We start from the raw sequence: 19,076 nt of genomic DNA, 5'->3' as shown, positions 1-19,076 counted from the left end.
CCTTGTAGTTGAGTTGAGACCCGAACCACTGACAAACCCCCCCCCCCCCCNCATGAAAAGGCTCGAGCAAGAACCAACAATGGCGGAACCCAAGAAAACCAAGTACGATCGTCAACTCAGGTATACTCTTTCTCCTCTCCCCCAAAACCCCCCAAACTCTCTCTACTTCTCCTCTGTTTCTTTTCATCATTCCTTCCCCTTAAAAACTCAATTCTGATGGTCTTGGGGTTATAAAAAATAAAATATTAGGATCTGGGGAGAGTTAGGTCAAACGGCTCTTGAAACAGCGAGTATCTGTTTGCTAAACTGTGGCCCTACTGGCTCTGAGGCTCTTAAGAATCTCGTTCTTGGTGGAATCGGAAGTATCACCATTGTCGACGGATCCAAAGTTCAAATTGGCGACCTTGGCAACAATTTCATGGGTATCTTTTCTTTTTACATCTTTTTTTCCGCAATGCGTTTACAAACTTGGTTCTGTTTTGTTGAGATTGTTGATTTGTTTTATGTTTCAGTGGATGCGAAGAGCGTTGGTCAGTCAAAGGCCAAGTGTGTCTGTGGCTTTCTTCAGGAGCTTAACGATGCTGTTAAAGCCAACTTTATTGAGGAGAATCCTGACACATTGATACTAAAAGACCCATCTTTCTTCTCTCAGTTCACTCTCGTTGTCGCCACTCAGGTACTTCTCTTTTCTTTCAACTGCCCAACTATATATATTTGCTTCTATGATCAGTTCTTTAGGATTACAGAGCGTTGCCTTTTTATTTATTTGCCATGTGTTGATTGTAGCTAGTGGAAGATTCAGTGGTGAAACTAGATAGAATCTGCAGGGAAGCAAATGTCATGTTGGTTTTTGCTCGCTCCTATGGCCTTACTGGGTTTGTTCGCATCAGTGTTAAGGTAAAGTTATTGTAGTTGAGTGCTTTGCCACTGGTCATGGTATGTTCTGCTAACTGCTAAGTCATGCCCTCTCTTTCCTATCAGGAGCACACTGTTATCGAATCAAAGCCTGATCATTCTCTTGATGATCTCCGCTTGAATAATCCGTGGCCTGAACTGAAGAGGTACTCTGCTTCAATCTTCTCACTCGTTATCTTTTCTTGGCATCCTTTAACCTTGAGGAGCAAATTATTTTTTTTAGGTTTACATGTTGTCTAACTTGTGACCGGTTAATAGAAAATCTTATTTATTCAATGATCTGCAGGTTTGTGGAGACTATTGATCTAAATGTAGCAGAACCCGCTGCCCATAAGCACATTCCTTACATCGTCATTCTTGTCAAGGTGGCTGAAGAATGGGCTCAAACCCATAACAGCAACCTTCCCTCGACTAGGGAAGAGAAAAACGAATTTAAGGTATCCTTACTTTTTGTTACTCTGCAAACTTTACTTGTCTTGTGTTTCCTTGTATTTATTCTCTTATTCCTGGAAACTTTAGGCTTTAGTTAAGTCCAGGATGGTATCACCGGATGAAGATAACTACAGAGAAGCCACTGAAGCCGCTTTCAAAGTTTTTGCTCCTAGAGGAATCAGTAAGTATATATCTCCTGTGGCTTTGTTTGAAACTTGACCTTTAAACTTATCCTTTCTGTACTATGGATGCAAAAATATTGCAATCGGCTGGACAACTGTAAAAACTGTTACAAGAACCAAATGGATAACTTTCCTCATGAATCATGGTTGATTACTGACTATTTTTAACATTAGGTTAACTGTAATATGAAGTCAGGTTTCTTAATAACTACTGGAAAAAATGTCATGAGCCGATTACTGTTATTTTCACATTGACCTAAACCTGTTGTTTTTTTTTTGTCCAGGCCAAGATACTCAAGACATTATTAATGATAGTTGTGCTGAAGTTGGCCCAAACTCTTCATATTTTTGGGTAATGGTAGCAGCACTCAAGGTTCGTAACTTGAAAGTCCTTATGTCAGAACGCATACTTTCATATTGTTATTCCAAACTTGGAAGGAATTGAGAACGTTTGTTAGGGATTTAGTATATCAGATTGTTTCTTCGATCCATGTTAGTTTTTTTTCTGCTTCCCATCGACATTAATGTTTATTCTACTGATTATATGCATCACTTGCAGGAGTTTCTTTCAAATGAAGGTGGTGGGGAGGTACCACTTGAAGGCTCCATCCCTGATATGACATCTTCCACAGAGTTAGTTCTCCTGTTCATTTGTTTCAGGAGAGGGATGAAATTCATCCATAACCTTTATCAGATACTATATTAGCTGTATTGTATCTTTTGCAGGCACTACATCAATTTGCAGAACATCTACTATTCCAAAGCTGAAGCTGATTTTCTTTCCATGGAGCAGAGAGTAAAAAACATTCTAGTTAAAGTTGGTCAGGATCCAAGTAGCATCTCAAAGCCAACTATCAAGAGTTTCTGCAAGAATGCAAGAAAACTTAAGGTGAGACACCGAGAATGCTGGAATTTCTTACAATTTGATGTGTACTGTATGATTAAAACCTATTGCGTGGTTTCGAGTAAATTAAAAGCATTCGGATATGTGCTTTGTAGGTATGCAGATACCGTATGATAGAAGACGAGTTCAGAACTCCTTCTGTAGCAGCACTGCATAAGTGTTTGGCTGATGAGGAATACAGGTGCAAATTTCTTCATCGAAATTTATATTTTTCATATTACCACAGAAACCGTGGTAACAAAAATATTGCTGGAGTATGCTTGCAGAACTGAAAAATAATATTACAGTTGCAGCAGTTTGGAGATATGCTGTTAGCTATTAAGGCTCTTACCACTTTCTGTTTACTCCTTTTGCAGAAGCGCAATTGGATTTTATATTCTTCTTAGAGCTGTTGATAGATTTGCTGCGACCTATCAGAAGTTTCCTGGACAGTTTGATGATGGGTAAGAAAACACAGTTTGGCAAACGTTGATAGTATCCGAACAATTCTGGCATTGTTGGAGTCTTAACATGTCTCTTTGCTAGCAGATTAATGGACCATGACGTAGCCCAGTTAAAAAATATTGCCCTGAGTCTTCTTAGGGAAATGGGTTGTGACGGCTATATGCTTCAGGAAGAGCTTTACAATGAGATGTGTAGATTTGGTGCTGCAGAGCTTCATGTGGTTGCTGCTCTCATAGGAGGAATCACATCTCAAGAAGTAATCAAGGTTCGTTTCATATCCATGTGTCTCTCAAATTGGTCACTGGCAGTAGTATTAAAGGTGTTACATTGTGAAACTAAAAATTTACCTCTTTTACGGTTTCCCTATGTTTGCAGCTCATCACGAAGCAGTTTGTTCCCATGTCAGGAACTTACATCTTCAATGGCATTGATCACAAGTCTCAGTCTTTGACATTATAGAAGATTCTTAGACACTGGTGGCTGCAGAAGAATTCCAACCTATCTTTATCCTCACTTTGAGATCAAAACTTTAACCCTTTTTTGCAACAAGGAACGATTCACCAGTTGGAGTTTTCATTCGGCCATTCACCAGACTAACTAGATCTCATTTCTTCATAGAAACAGTTTCGAATTCTTCTTGTATATTGATGATTGTTTGAGCCGCGGTTCAAAACCGAAGAGCTCGTGTTAATTGATGGACAAAGAGCCTTTTTTGTATTACTGTTTGGTATAACTAAGTTCTGTTATCTTTTCAAAATATAGGCCTAGACAGCAAATTAATAATCCAAAAACTTTGACTTAAAACATAGTACACAGGTCTACAGAAGAATACAACAGATAACTGATGCGGCTGAGGAATCACAAAATAAGCCAATCCAGACTCGTTTCCTGGATAGTGGACCAAAATTGACGACGAAAGAAGAGACGAAACAGAAATAGACTTTCCATTGGCAAGTTATTCGGTAGAGAGTCTCTTTGTGGGATTGTAAACGCTGAATTCGCCAAAGTCTCTTCGGCCACTGACAAAAACAAAAATCAAACCCTTGTAAAGAACAAGGTCCAGACAAATGCATTTCAGTAACTTCGAAGACTTTCGTTTCTCTAAGACCAAAGTTGTTAACTTGTCTTATGTCAACAAGATATATGATAAACATCCAACTATCAGGTCGTGGAGCGAGTTAAGCGTACTAATCATGGTAGAAACTCAAGTATTCTAACAAAAAGAAGATGCAAATGTGGTTTTAAGTATTAAGTTTACCTGTGACTAACATTCCAACCACCAGGTAAATGGCGAGGATGAACAGCATCAACAAACACTTTTCTCCACCTTTGACAGAAATCTCGTACACCATCTTCTCCATATTCCCTTAACAGATACTCTACAATTTGTTTCCCATGCGGTCCATGTCCTAGCAAAGACAGTTTGGAGTTCTGTTGGTGCAACATATTTCCATTACATTGAGCATCATTTAGCTCAGTAGCTCCATCTCCTTCACTTGTACCCCCATCACCACTATCGTCAGCAACTGTGCTCCTTTCTACATTCATAATTTTCTCAGAGTCTGCTGGAGCCTCGTCATCATTGTTTTTATCTAAAGATACAAAGTTGTTTGCATCAGTATTTGTGGATACAAAGAATCATTATCTAGTACACATTTACAGTTTATTAACCAATGCAATTTTCAATGTACTTGACCAGTATTTATCATACGGTTACCTTTGTTACCATTTTCTTGTTTGTCCAAACGAGCAACCTCTGCAGAATGTTTCAGGGAGACCCCTTTCTTTCTTTCGCGTTTTCGTCTCTCGTGAGGGCTCAACCCAATGAGTAAAGCTCTTTCCAAATCATCTTCAGATATGTCCCGTCCACCGTAATACATCTTCACAATCTATATTCACAATCCAAAGAAACCATCAAGAACAGAATGCTTGGTCAAAATCAATTTATTGAATAATTAGATGATCACATCACCTGCAACAATTCCTCACGGCGACTTGATGGCATTCTGTTCCCATGTCGTAAGAGCGCCATTGCAGCTGATCTAAGAAGTAATGGAGAGACACCTGCATCCTCGGAGTTAACCGTTGATTCATCTTCCATCAACGAAGACGTCCCTTGTGCTTCTTTTGAATCGAGTACTCTACGAACAAAAAGAGGAATTCCAAATTCTGTGGCGATTTGTTTCTTGTACCTCTCTGCAGCAGCATGTGCAACTTCATGACAATCCACACAAAGTAGAACAATATCATGAGATCTATGACTTTTTAGGTGCTCTGGAAAATGAACTCTATAGCAAGAAGGTATTATCCGGTAACGCAGATAGTGTTTCCCTTCCCCACACCCAACACATATGTTCCTCTTGGTCTGGATATAAAAATCATTCCCCTCATCTTCTGGACGTCCTTTAGGCTCAAACAAAAGCATTATCGCAGGTGGATCTTCTTCGACTAGCTTCGCAAGTCCACGATTCAGATACCTGTAAGATATCTTAATTAGAGAGGAGATTCTTTACTCAAAAATTATTGATGGAGTGTAGATACAACAATAGATCATCATCTACCATTCAAGTTTTCTTTTATCACAATAGCATAGCAACCGTCCATCATTTGCGTATATTCGACAATTGTGATAAACGGGAGCCTTGCAGGAAAATTTCTTGACAAAAAGCTCTCGTGATGCCTTACGAGTGAACTGCTTGAAGTTCTTATGTCCATTTTGCTTGGGAGCAGAGTGGCTACTTAGCTTTGTCTTGAAGTTTAACAAGAGGGAATAGTTGAAGACAGAAATTGGACATGTTCCATTTTTGCCCAAGCATTTCTTAAGAACTAACGGTAAGATATCATCCAGCTTAGCCAACTTGTTCAGAATCATTTGATATATGTCATCCAAATGACTACAAATAACCGGATATGGAGACTGAACTGAGGAATTCAAGCTCGGAGAAGATTCAGTAGCCAAATCAGTATGAGCTATTGCACCATATATCTCTTCAGCTGTAGTTGGCTGCTTACAAGCAAGAGCGACTACAGCTTGGTCAGGTAACACATATCGTGTGCTTTCATCATGAATCCGTGCCTGAAAAAAAAATGTAAATGTCTTGCAGCTAAACATTTTGAACTTGGACAATTAAAGAAAACAACAGGAAAATTAACTCACCATTAAGTCTCTCCATGCACAAAGTTTCCTAACAAGCTCCTGAAATCAAAACACGAACATCAACATAATGTTTCAAAAGTAATTGGGTACACATAATGAAATGAGGGATGGGCATACTTCAGCGTTCAAGGAGATGGTAGAAGTATCTCCGTGTCCGTTTAAATGCCGATAAATTATCGAGGAAGCAGCAGCACTCCCAGGAAAATCTTCAGTTTCTTTCGTGTACAATTGCAAACAAGTCATGTTTGACCGCCTACTAGCCTCGAGAAGAAAATGGAATTTGTCATCGGGGCTAGATGAATCTTCTGATACATTTAATATTTTAGAACTTTGTTGCAAAAATCAAACAATATCGCTCCTTAAAATCATGTTTTCTTGGATTATAGTTTACATTGTCGACAAGTTAACCTTACTTTTCCATCATATACAAAAATGTTTCTCCATAGCAAAGATGCGTACCAGTGGCTAGTTGTTTGAGTTCAGCAGTCAAAGCATCTGCAATATAGAGGAGATAGTGTGCATCCGTTCTGGCATATTGCACCATCTCTTTGGACAGAGGACGTTGTCTCCAGTCTTCACGCTTTATTGAAAACGTCAAAGAAAGAAATCACGTGAGACATGTTATGAGGCAAGCTTAGCATAGAGAAGAATAAGATATGGCCAGAAGACTAGCGAGTTCGAAATGTTAAATGACTCACCTGCAGCAATTTGTTAGTAGCCACTCCACATACTGCCTCGAGTAAATACGCCAGTGACCTTTGAGGCTTCGACAACACCTCACATGCCTGATTGTTTGCATTTCAGTAAAAGCAGTTTAGTAATACAGTAACAACAACATCATGTCTACTTTTACTATATAAACAAACACATATGTATATGCATATAACAAAATAAAGAACAGAATTCTCTAAACTGGCTGAGCTAACAGAACTCATATTCTTCTATACTCACTTATTCCAAATGACTTTCAATTATATCAAATCTTAAAACTTAAAAGAAGAATATAGAATGTATACCTTGGCAGTATCAAACATATTCACAACATATATATGGAAGTCTCTTTGAAGCCAGAGAACATCGTTGTCAGCCCCGTGAAACACCTAATACACAATCAGCGATTATTGTTCGAAAATGCATTGGCCAAACTAAAGTACCTAGTCAAAAACATACAAGTGCTTCTTCATAAGTTTTATTCCACATGTTTCTAACATTGCACATCTTCATTTGAATAATTTACCTTGCAAATATTCGGATCAGAGAAAACAGGACGAAGAATACTCATTGCATCATGTAACGCAATCGTGTCCACCAAAAAGTCTTCCTCATGTGTAGAAATCTACAAGTTTCAGAGGAAAAAATGAAAAAAAATCACAACTTCAAAAGTAAAACCAAGTAATCCCAACAACGGTTCTTATATAGTAGTTACCTGAACTAGAGCAGTGAAACCAAGAAAGGACCTCAAACTATGCTGCTCAGTATCAACTGCAAAAACCTTTTCTTTTGCCAATACTTCAGCAAGTTCCTTTAACTGTGACTCCGTCTCAACCCACACATAAGAATCACTCATTTCCAATGAACACTCTCCCCTCAAAAACCCAAATTCAATCTGAGTGTTCTCTAACAAAACAGTTATCTCAGATTCATACGGATGGTGACAGTTGGAAGCTTCCTCTGCATTGATTGATTTCAATTTATATAACTATTACAAATTCAAAATACACAATCATATACTTGAGATATTCAAATCTACCTGAAGAGGAAGACGCATCATCGAGCTTCAAGTGTTTGAATTCAGAGTAAGAGTTATCTGCAAGCACGCGTTTGAATCCGAACTGTGGTCTCACCTCGGAATGCAGATAACAAGAGCTTAGAGGAGATGTTTGCTTCCTCCGGTAACGACGGCGCCGGCGATACTCCGTCACGATCAGGACTGTCACCGCTACAAGAGAGGCTACTGTAATTACGATTTTGGCCTTTTCTTTGACCTCCATGTTTTGCTTTCGTTCTGTTCCCTGAGCAAATCTGCGGCACCTCCTCCGTCTTCTCATCGGCAGACGATGGGCGGCAAAGGTTCATGAAGATCTTAACACGTGTCTTTTTATAAGACCGTTAAGATCCTGACACGTGTTTTGACTAAAGGCTAAAATAAAACAGGCCCATTAGTAAGTGTGTCCATAAAATTGGCTTCCTTGGCCCAAAACAAAATTATTAGAGTAGCAGAGAATTGTATATTTTGTATGGTGTGTGATATGATTGCGTGACCTAATGTGTACATGTCCATGACGTATTTCCACCTATAATATCAACCATAAACGTAATTAAAAACTATGTGTGTAGTCCCAAATCCAAAAATAGTTTGTTCCATTAAGAGATTTATATGATTTAAAAATATCAACCAATGTTAAGTCAGATATGGAAAGATGTATATACGACAAAAGAAAAGAAAAAAAGCTAATTGACAAAGAAGGCATAAAATTTAGGGGGGAGTTGGGGCCATTGAGAGTGAGAGGTGAGTGTGAAGGGGTTATGGCAAGTTTTGGGGCCTCACTTGCTACTTTATTTATTTCTATTGACTCCATACTGGTTCTGGTCTAATATTTAATCGAGACAAAACTATTGAAATCGTTGTAGCAGATAATAAATAATGATATAGCCTCATGCAGCTGTATTTATCAATGCCCACTAGTATTCCATTATTTTACGTTCAAAGCTTTGGTCAGCGATACGTTGTAGCAGACAGTGAGACAGATAATCCTATATATTGTTTTGACCTTTTGTTACCGTCTTACTAATTCAGTCTTTCACATTATACATATGTATAAGATTTGGTCGAAGACCTATAATTACAATTCGTACAATGTAGTGATCTCTTAACAATTTATGGATGAAACAACAACAAGAAACTGAAAACCGAAGAGAGCCGAGCCTGGTTTTGGTTTTCATTTTTTTTTTATTTTTTGACAAATTGAATTTTTTTGGTTACAACTCTAAAATTAATTTGGCTTACTTGCGGTGTAGGCAGCAATATATTTGGAGAAAGAAAAACAAAAAAAATGTTAGAACAACATGATGGTATATGTAATCTTTATATAATATAAAAAGGGAGATCGACAGAGATAAAAACAGGGAATTTATTTCATGATCATTTTTGGTTCTCTAAAAGCGGGGCACATCTAAATAAGAATCAAATCTTTTAACAACTTTGTTTCATCTTTACGTTTCAAATTTTAACCTCCGATACAATTTTACCATTTTCTCTATCACGTGACTTTATCGCAGTTTGAGAGCAATTTGGGGACAACATTGATCTGATTTTCTGTTTTGAAATTTACGACTTTGATTTTTCTCCTACTTACAACTTTAATAAAAATGACTAAATGATAGTACTAATTAAAAAGACTATACGCTTAAATTATAGTATTTGCCACCACATCGATCCACACCAGCAGCTAGCAGGATTCAAGTTTGACTAAAGACCTTCGAGGAAGAATTATCCCTAAAGAAAAACTTCTCGATCGGTAGATCAATAAATTGATGCATAATGAATGAGATCTCATGGGCCTACGTGCGTGCTGATCTCGAAGCTACAACCGTAAAGATGAATGGCCATGTACATTTTGTAGCGTTTTGTGGTCGATATTTATTTGTTCATTTTTTTATTTTTGTTTTTGTATAACTGAATTTGGACATATCTTGTAATTTCCCCAAGACCACGAGTATTTGCGATATAATATGGGTGTGCCCGGATTCAAAAATATAAAGCCGGCATCAAATGTCGAATTATGATAGTTATCGTAACAAACACAAAAGAAGATTGCGGTTAGAAGCTCATATATATAATCAAAATACCTTTTGACAAAGTATAACAAGAACCTGGCATATGGAGATGGCAGCTTTAGGATTCGTACCAAGACCGGAGACCAACTTAAACCAACCATATAAATTAGGTGTTCCTAAAAAAGTTGCAAAGTCTCCTCTCTTACAAGCAAAGCACCTAACCTAACACATCCCTTTTAGGTTCTTACTTAACGAATTAAACCTGTTTTGACCAGCTTCACACCCCAATCAAGCTAATATTTGGTTCTCGATTAATCTGAGATCTAGAACCCGGTTAAATTCCCTACCACTGTATAATTGCAAGGGGAAACAATGTATTTCTACCTAGTTAACTTAGGTTTCGTTCAGTGTTAACTCGCGTCATTCCTTGCACAACCAAACCGGTTTTTCCACATTAATTTCGGTTAGTGATTTGAATCAACCATGATATCAATTCGTTGAAGCCGGTATCATATATATCATTACTAAAGAAAAAACCGTATATTTTTTCGTTATGATTTTACCAAATTGACAGCCTGGTGGATATGTTGGTGCGTATGTACGTATACTTAGATCACACTCTAAATTATTTATGTTTCCCTGAATTATTGGTGCATGTGTATTTGTATATTAATTTCATGTATAATTTGCATGCACATGTTAATGCATATGTAACGTAACTCAGTAGTCACTACTTCACTTTTTGGTATGCCATTTACAATTTGATTATTTTATTTTTGTAAATACCATAATATATATTAGATATATACTCGTATTATTGAACCATATATAATGTAAATTTCAGGCAATTCTATGAAGAAGAACAAATGTAAGTGTATGAGAAAACAAAAAACATAAAAATATTTGCAGATTCCATAAGCTCTATAATTAGAGAACACTTATCAAGGAGAGATCTGAAGCTTTGTCTATAGTAAGTATAAATAAATCTGGATAACATTGATTCAAACAAATTCATTTTCTATCAGCTTGTTTATATCAGTAAATTTGAACTGACTCCTTCAACCAGATGCCATGTCTCATGAGCACAAGCATCAATGAAATATTTTTATGATTATTTTCTATTAACAATTACTTCAGCTATATCTCTTTTAAAACTGCTTCAGAAGTGTCCAAAAAAAATACTGTATACCGGAGATAAAAGAATTACTTATTGAAAAGATCCAGAAATTAATGAATGTATTGTGGGCATGAAATGACTGTCATGTCATGAATCATCTCGTTGTACAACGTATATGTGTTCCCTGGCTAGGACATATATCCCATAAAATATAAATGACCCAAAAGATTACAAAATAAAAGTGCCACCAATCTTAGAGATGTCACCTCATTGTTTATTGTTTATGCCATCTTTTACTAAGTTCCATCACTTTGTTTTTTTAGGTCGAAAACGAATCTCAAGTTTCTTGTAAGTACAGTCTATACATTTTACCTTATACCGGGATGAAAACATGTATCGTTTAAATGGTTACTCATCCACAAATCGAACGAAACAACAAAGTATATAGACACGACACGATGCAGTTCAACTAAAACGGGGATGTGGATGTATGTATATAACGACTTCCAAAACAGACCGAACTATTTTGATTATGAGCTCCTCAAGTCATGTGGTATTTGTTTTTTGGTTTTGGACACAAGTTAGACTATCCTCATTGGTGGTTCTTAGTTGTTTCTTAAAAAATTTCTTAGTTAGAGAAATTAATTATTAATGAAACAAAATGTAAGAACTGTAAAAAACTTTTCTTATTCTAGGATCACAAGAAACGTTTCTTAAGGATAGGTGGCGCAATATCAATGGGTTGAAAGGTGAAATGAGATTAATGGAGTAAATTTTTTTTGGCCTTTCTATTTCATTTTCGAGTTTTCTCTTCTATCTCTTTCTCCACAAAATCGTCTTGTTACTTCTTTCTTTTCTTCTGAAAGATTCCCACATCTGATTCTTAATGGATTCGTCGTCGATTTGGTTCCGGTGAAGCAGACGACATTTTTTAAAAACATTTTATGTTTTAATTTTAAATGTTGTATGTTATCTTATGTTATATTTCTATGATATATAAAATAATTTTGAATATTTTAAGTTATTAATTATTGTTTTATTATATTTATTACTAAGAAACACTTTAACTTGGTTCTACCAATAACTTAGTTCTACCACTTCCTCCTTTTTTATTATTAAAAATTACCTTAGGAAACAACTAAGGATTACACGTGGCAGAAACTCGTGACGTCGGATCCACATGCTGATACTTTAACGCAGCGCCACGTGATGGAAAACGGAAAAGCGTCACATGATTGAGCAGGATCTAATGAACTGACTAACCAATAAACGAGTGACACATCTCAAATTAACTGAACCTTATCACGTGTACTTTATTCCGACCGTCCCCTCTCGCAATTGCCCCTCCCGTCACCTCCGTCAGTACCGCTTTTGTTTATCGTCTATAACTTTTTTTTTTGTTTATGTTTTTAGATTCCTAGAGATTACATGCTTTCTGCCTTGTTTTGGTTTTTGCGCGACATTGTTTATAACTTGATATTACCAAGATATATAAACCTAGCTAGATGAAGTACCTTTCCGTTAAATCGTTATCAAATTAAGCTAAATTAAACTTAACCTAAAATTGATATTTGTAACTTTTGTAGGGGTCAAGTCCTACTAATCCGCTGTGAGTATGTCTCTTCACAGAAGGTTTTCACAAGCTCATCACATACAAATTAAAACATTGGAGCCAAAATTCAAAAATCTAAATTGGCAGCACAACAACTTTTTTGAAGTGGAGTTGAGCATGAAATCTCTCAAAATTCACCCCATAAGATCAAGATCCTCAACTACCCATCACCACACACAGATCAAAATTATTCTTCTTTGTTGAACAAAAGTTTGAAGACTTTTCTTTCAAATAATCTTTAAATATATAAGAAAATAAAATAAATGGGACAAGTTATGCAATTATATCATACCGGGATATATTTGTCTCTATAATTTTTTTTGTGCAAGTAAATTTGTTTGATGTTTTTGTTTAAAGAATTTGTTAATCCAATGAAAATCATGATATATATTTCAAAAGTAAAAATTCTTTAAAATTTCTTAATTTTTTTTCAAAAAAGGTACATGTTTGTATATAATTTTGAAAAGTTTTTATCAGATAGACATATGTAGTGATCAGTTACTAAAATGAAAAAATTATCAGTTATCACACTGTTGATCAACTTAAAAGTGAATGAATATTAGATCACCTTAAAAGTTAACTATGATCTATTATCGTGATCATTTGGTAATATATAAATGAAAAGTGTCGTTAATTACCCAACCAAAAGCTATGCAAACGACTTGGGTATGCATGTGGGAGTAGTTGCTAATCACTAAATTTCATTGGCTTAGACGCTTTATGTCATGTGTCACATGTTTATATACTATTATTTCTCCAGTAAGAAATTATTTGTTTTAGTCAAATAGATGGGGAAAAATCATTTCAGTGCCATCTCAATGATTGTTTCTACGTACGGCTTAAAAACGTAATCAGTTGCACTGCATATACGCATGTTTCGTTTGAACTGATACATAGATCACTTTAAACTTTATTTCCTAAGTCGAATTTATTAGCAAGTCTCCAACTTCATACAAATATTCTATATATCGAGTTATTTAAGTTACAAAACGGACACTTTCTTAGAGAAAACTAATTCTAAGTTGAAGAATTTACATCGAAAAAAAAAGAATTTCGTGCTCTTACCTTTTTGACAAAAAAATTTGCACGATATTATTTAAACAGAGAATAAAAATTAACAAGAAAGTGGAAACAAAAGTTTAAAAACACTAATAATATGACTTTTGAAGTTGTATGGGAAATATTGATCTAATAATACGTTTTATTTGTTTGGTAAATTTTAAAGTTTTATATATATCGGAATTTTCACATTTGAGGAGCTGTCACTACTACTGACTTAGATGGAAGTGAAATACGGATCTGAGAAGTTTTGAAGAACCGCCAACTAGTTTTTTTTTTTTAATTTTGTGGACAAATCAGTAGAATTCTACCTGTTCAGTTACAATTTAACATTTTTTTCTTTTCAAAAATCTGTTCAAATTAAGACTATTCATATATTCATGTTCCCTTAGCTAGATAGTTAGATATATAACAAAAGTGAGAACGTGATATATTTAATCTGTTCTTATTATTTGTCAATTAATTCTATATATATTCATTCGTTTCTTTTTTTTTTGGTCAAGATATTCAATCGCTTTCATCTTTTTATTTTATTCTGCTCATGTAAATTCAAATACTACTTTTTTGAGAGTTGTAAAGTTTTGTAGTTGGAATCAATATAATTAAAATTAAGTTAAGCATAATGGCTTATATGCTGCCTGCCGACGTGTTTGTCCTAATGAAAAAGACAAAGTCAGTCGTTTCACGTCATTTATTTTGTCAACAATAAATCAATTATTACTGTTAAATCAAAATATTGTTCTAGTCACGTAGATAGAAGAAGAAGCTTGCAAGAGTTGAAAAAAAATGATCACTTTTTTAGAGAACAAATTTGGATCGAATATATATGGTCCTCATCATATACTTTTTTCTTTAATATTGGAATTAGGTATTTACATCGCCCTACACCCATAGACTTCTGGCTGTAAATGAAAAAAATTGATAATAGTGTAAATAATATAGTTGAAAAATAACGAATCCTATCAATGCATGTGTGTGTGCCTTAGAAGAAGATCATGTGTTATCTGCTGCTGAACACACACAAAAAAAAAGATGAGGACCAACCCAATGCCCTTTTTCATCAACCGCATTACTTGTCCTTTATTCTTTCGACCTCTACGTTACACCAAAAGGAAAGAAACCTCCAACTATATACATTTACTTCTTCTTCTTCTTTTTTTTTTTTTTTTTTTNTTTTTTTTTTGTTCATGCCATAAAAATATATGTATATTTATTTCTCTCCTATAAACTTATGATAATAATGGGATGATATCCATATATTGATATAATTAAATATCAACAATAGTGTAAAAACCCACCAAAAAAGGCAAAAGGCAGACATTTTGGAAATATTATAGATTTATAGCAATAAACTAGTACACATCATTATCTAGACTGGTGATCAGATTTGATGGGCTAACTTCACATTTCATAAATATTTGATTTTACCTTATCTGAAAACTTGAAGAAATCATAAATTTATTTTTTTACTAGTAAAATTAACACATCATTTGACAAGAATGAAATCTCTTAATTAGATTTTTTTTTTTTTTTTTGAAGAAATGGTTATACATATAATTAGAGTTAGATAAAAATTTAATAACATAAAAAGGACAGATTGTTTCTTACATTGACATGTCCTATACAATCATAAAAACTTTGAAAATAATTAGATCTTTCTTAACATTATTTATTTAAAACAAAATTAGAATATCGTATACGAAGATATAAATAAATACTTACCATTGTTTGAAGATTTTGGAGTTGAGAATTCTTAATTAGAATTTTTATCAAAAGAAAAAAAAATCAATTAGAATAGTTGAATATGAAAACTTGAAAGATTAGGTAGATGTAGTTAAAATTTTGAATCATAAGACAAGAAATAAGAAAGGCATCAAATGTGATTAGATGGATCGAAAACTATATATAGGCATACCATTGTTTTCAAAATTTACACATCATAATAAATTCTACAATCTAAAAATCATTAAATTATCTTTTTGTTTTACCAAAATAAAAGACTACTAGCATTAGCATATAGTAAAATACTAAAACGGTCTGATAGGGACAGTTAGGTAAATTCCAAAGAAATGTCAACCGAAGAGTTCGGTATAAAATTAAACCGGAACGGTTAAGAGTTCGTTCTCTTCTTATTTCTTCTTATTTCTTCTTCTTCTTCCTTCTCTTCCACTCTAAACGTCCCCTTCGATACATTTACAGAGCCACACAGATTAAGACAGAGAGAGAAAAAATCTCTTTTAACATCATCTATTTTAAAGAAACAAAAAAACACTTCTCTTGGATTACGTGACAAAAAAAATCTCAACTTTTTGGTTTTGGAGATGCTCTAAAGATTGAGCTTTTATTCTTTTGTTGGGTTCGTTTCTTTGGGAATTGACCTGGTTTAGGGTTTAGATTTCTTCTTATGGAGTTGATCGAATTGAAATAGCTACTTTGGTTCCTGGGGAATCTTTTTTTTTTGTGGTTGTGTGAAGAGAATAAAAAGAAAAAATGTCGACGAAGATGAAAGGAGAGATTTTTATCTCTAAAAGCTTAGTATCTAAGAAATGGACATTATTACTCTGCTTTGGGAGCTTCTGCTTTGGGATACTCTTCACCGATAGGTATGTATTTTTTTTACAAAAAGTTTGAATTTTTTTTGGTTTCTGGAACAGTTTTTGAAGTTCTTCTCCTTAAGTACTTTGGGAGCTTCTATTTTGGATGCTCTTATTATGGTTTGTTTCTTTCACAGATTGATCGAGTTTAAAGAAAAAATAAGTTTCGTGTTTCAATGGGTTTTGGTTACTTTATTCAATTTTAACAAATTTGCTTTCTGGGATTTTATAAATTTTCTTCCTTTTGGGTTTTGACTGGTTAAATCACACCCATTGTTTTGAAGCTCAAATGTTTCAACTTTTGATTATTTTTGGTCTGATGGGTAATTTCGTTTCTTGTCATTTGCTATTCTCTTTGGTTTGATGAAACAGAATGAGAATTTATATCACTAACATTATGAACACTGTATATACCGTTGGATTAAGCTACAAGACATGAATTTTGAAACTAACACACACTCAAAACATTTGGTATGAAATTTACTGTTGTAGGATGTGGAATATTCCAGAGTCTAAAGACATAGCTCGACCATCCGTAACAGAAGCTGAAAGGTTGAAGCTGATCTCTGAAGGCTGTGGTCCCAAAACTGTGAGTTGGATCTATTTTTAGTAAAATGTGTTTGTACAAGTTTTATTATTATTATTGTTGTGTTAATGGTCTGGTTGGTTTGCTCTTCTAGCTCTACCAGAAAGAAGTAAATCGTGATCCTCAGGCTTTGTTTGGAGAAGTTTCAAAGACTCATAACGCTATACAGTAAGATAACTTTTAAGCTGAAGTGATCCAAAATACATTACCTTCTAAACTTTCTTATAACTAAACAAAGTTCTTGTTTAACTTTCAGGACATTGGATAAGACTATTTCAAGCTTAGAGATGGAGTTAGCCGCAGCAAGATCAGCTCAAGAATCTTTAACAAACAGTGCTCCTATATCTAATGATGTAGAAAATAAGCAATTACCTAGGAAAAGACGGTATTTGATGGTTGTAGGGATTAATACCGCTTTTAGTAGCAGAAAGAGAAGAGATTCTGTTCGAACAACTTGGATGCCTTCAGGTTCTTACTTCATTCTCTATCTTACATTATCTTCAAGATTGCTGATATCAATATGTTTCTTGATGGTTGTATACTGCTTGTAGGTGAAAAAAGAAAAAAGTTAGAAGAAGAGAAAGGAATTATTATACGGTTTGTGATTGGTCATAGGTGAGTTAACTATGTTCTGTAATAGTTACTGAGATGAGTCGAACTCAGTATTCTCTGTATATCTGATGTTATTGGTCATTGGTTCTTTAGTGCCACTGCTGGTGGAATTCTAGACCGATCCATTGAAGCAGAGGACAAGAAGCATGGAGATTTCTTGAGATTGGTATATATTTTTTTTTTTTCTCACATCTTTTGATGTCCAAAGCCGTTACTATAGGTTTCTTATCTTCATTTGTGATTCCCTGCTGCTTTTAACAGGACCATGTTGAAGGATACCTCGAGTTATCAGGCAAAACGAAAACATATTTTTCTACTGCGGTTTCAATGTGGGATGCAGAGTTCTATGTTAAAGTAGATGATGATGTTCATGTAAATATCGGTAAGCTCTACAAGGCTAGTAACCTTTTTCCCCCGTTTTGTATGTTGCTGCTACTGCTAGTATCAAATGTTTTTGTTTTGAAATATCCACAGCAACCCTTGGGGAAACTCTTGTTAGACACAGGAAGAAACCTAGACTCTATATCGGCTGCATGAAATCTGGTCCAGTCCTGTCTCAAAAGTAAAAATCCCATTTCTCTCACTTTCCTTCTTTTATGAATCAGTTTCTTGTTTTTTTTGTTTTAACTCGCGTTTTTGTCTATGGAGCAGAGGAGTTAGATACCACGAGCCTGAGTATTGGAAATTTGGTGAGAACGGGAACAAGTATTTTCGTCATGCTACTGGACAGTTATACGCCATTTCAAGAGACTTGGCTTCTTATATCTCCCTTAACCAGTAAGATTTTAACTTCTTTGTACTGTGCTTCATTCTCCATCTAATTTCCCGTGTTATAAAAATGTTTCAGGCGTGTTCTGCACAAATATGCAAATGAGGATGTTACATTAGGTGCTTGGTTTATCGGGCTTGATGTTACACATATCGATGATAGAAGGCTATGTTGCGGCACTCCTCCTGGTACTTTCTCAGTTTCTCTTTCTTTCCCCCCAATTTTTCTAGACTCAGTTCAAAAGATTTTAAATGATTGTAAAGTCGTAAAACATTGTTACTTCTACACACCTGACTAGAATATTTTCTTGGAAACAAATGCTAAAAAGCTAAGAATACCTTAACCAGAATCTTGATATAACTGGTTAATTGCAGATTGTGAATGGAAAGCACAAGCAGGAAACATATGTGTAGCTTCATTCGACTGGACATGCAGTGGTATCTGCAGATCAGCTGATCGGATAAAAGAGGTTCATAAGCGATGTGGTGAACCGGAAAACGCTATTTGGAAAGCCAGATTTTGAGGCCTTCCACAACATACTATACATATAGATCATCATATAAAGAATTGTTTTCAGATCTAAACGGTCATCAAACGATGATCAAGCGGAAAACATATCTTCTTCATATTCTTTATGGACCAAGAAGATACATACTTCTGTTGTATATCATAATCATAGATTCATAGTTACTTACTTACATAGAGAGAAATATGTATGAAGTGAACCTCTTGCAAAAATAGCGTTTGCGTTTGAAAAACGGTTTGTAACAAAGCGTTTTCCGTTTTAGTAGAAGGAAGCTAGACGCTGCAGCAAATGCGCATGGAGTATTTTTTTGGTTGTTTTGTTTTTGGAGTGAAAGTATGGTTTGTGGATTTAGACCAGTACAAGCTACAATATTATTGATTTGATTAGGAT

General features: G+C 34.9%; 3 protein-coding genes across 5 annotated transcripts; 2 read left to right on the top strand and 1 right to left on the bottom strand.

Annotated features, from left to right (window-relative positions):
- Window positions 1-3,597, top strand: LOC104786346 (NEDD8-activating enzyme E1 regulatory subunit AXL). Its single transcript, XM_010511721.2, has 14 exons — window positions 1-120; window positions 250-422; window positions 513-676; window positions 787-897; window positions 982-1,061; window positions 1,202-1,352; window positions 1,435-1,528; window positions 1,814-1,902; window positions 2,089-2,162; window positions 2,256-2,418; window positions 2,529-2,614; window positions 2,790-2,876; window positions 2,962-3,142; window positions 3,253-3,597. Exons 1-14 carry the CDS (start codon window positions 53-55, stop codon window positions 3,334-3,336), a joined length of 1,605 nt encoding a protein of 534 aa, XP_010510023.1. The 5' UTR covers window positions 1-52; the 3' UTR covers window positions 3,337-3,597.
- LOC104786345 (protein RRP6-like 3) lies at window positions 3,569-8,067 on the bottom strand. 3 transcript variants are annotated; one of them, XM_010511717.1, is made up of 13 exons: window positions 7,785-8,067; window positions 7,461-7,705; window positions 7,272-7,370; window positions 7,051-7,134; window positions 6,733-6,819; window positions 6,494-6,614; window positions 6,152-6,339; window positions 6,035-6,073; window positions 5,439-5,953; window positions 4,850-5,354; window positions 4,595-4,766; window positions 4,136-4,469; window positions 3,569-3,896 (listed from the first exon to the last, which is right to left on the bottom strand). In XM_010511717.1, the coding sequence occupies exons 1-13, from the start codon at window positions 8,023-8,025 to the stop codon at window positions 3,833-3,835; spliced, it is 2,694 nt and encodes an 897-aa protein (XP_010510019.1). In that variant the 5' UTR covers window positions 8,026-8,067; the 3' UTR covers window positions 3,569-3,832. The 3 variants fall into 3 exon arrangements, with proteins under 3 accessions (XP_010510019.1, XP_010510020.1, XP_010510021.1); XM_010511718.1 differs by having other exon boundaries at window positions 6,152-6,336; XM_010511719.1 differs by having other exon boundaries at window positions 3,803-3,919.
- Window positions 15,747-18,990, top strand: LOC104786344 (probable beta-1,3-galactosyltransferase 3). Its single transcript, XM_010511716.2, has 11 exons — window positions 15,747-16,202; window positions 16,686-16,782; window positions 16,874-16,947; window positions 17,036-17,247; window positions 17,331-17,394; window positions 17,485-17,557; window positions 17,653-17,773; window positions 17,866-17,953; window positions 18,043-18,168; window positions 18,239-18,348; window positions 18,535-18,990. Exons 1-11 carry the CDS (start codon window positions 16,090-16,092, stop codon window positions 18,681-18,683), a joined length of 1,227 nt encoding a protein of 408 aa, XP_010510018.1. The 5' UTR covers window positions 15,747-16,089; the 3' UTR covers window positions 18,684-18,990.

This window comes from Camelina sativa, chromosome 5, assembly GCF_000633955.1.
Source record: "Camelina sativa cultivar DH55 chromosome 5, Cs, whole genome shotgun sequence".
In the NCBI taxonomy this organism is placed as follows: domain Eukaryota; kingdom Viridiplantae; phylum Streptophyta; class Magnoliopsida; order Brassicales; family Brassicaceae; genus Camelina; species Camelina sativa.
This window is presented reverse-complemented; position numbering and strand designations above follow the sequence as displayed.

What these genes read in the sequence shown, in the direction of transcription:
- LOC104786345 (XM_010511717.1), bottom strand. Translation starts at nt 8,025, where the DNA reads ATGGAGGTCAAAGAAAAGGCCAAAATCGTAATTACAGTAGCCTCTCTT. An exon ending in TGATGCGTCTTCCTCTTCAG is followed by an intron (nt 7,706 to 7,784) that starts GTAGATTTGAAT and finishes CAATCAATGCAG; the next exon opens with AGGAAGCTTCCAACTGTCAC. An exon ending in GTGCATGGAGAGACTTAATG is followed by an intron (nt 5,954 to 6,034) that starts GTGAGTTAATTT and finishes TTTTTTTTTCAG; the next exon opens with GCACGGATTCATGATGAAAG.
- LOC104786344 (XM_010511716.2), top strand. Translation starts at nt 16,090, where the DNA reads ATGTCGACGAAGATGAAAGGAGAGATTTTTATCTCTAAAAGCTTAGTA. An exon ending in CGGTTTGTGATTGGTCATAG is followed by an intron (nt 17,395 to 17,484) that starts GTGAGTTAACTA and finishes TTGGTTCTTTAG; the next exon opens with TGCCACTGCTGGTGGAATTC. An exon ending in ATGGAGATTTCTTGAGATTG is followed by an intron (nt 17,558 to 17,652) that starts GTATATATTTTT and finishes TGCTTTTAACAG; the next exon opens with GACCATGTTGAAGGATACCT.
- LOC104786346 (XM_010511721.2), top strand. Translation starts at nt 53, where the DNA reads ATGAAAAGGCTCGAGCAAGAACCAACAATGGCGGAACCCAAGAAAACC. An exon ending in CTCTCGTTGTCGCCACTCAG is followed by an intron (nt 677 to 786) that starts GTACTTCTCTTT and finishes TGTTGATTGTAG; the next exon opens with CTAGTGGAAGATTCAGTGGT. An exon ending in AAGAGAAAAACGAATTTAAG is followed by an intron (nt 1,353 to 1,434) that starts GTATCCTTACTT and finishes TGGAAACTTTAG; the next exon opens with GCTTTAGTTAAGTCCAGGAT.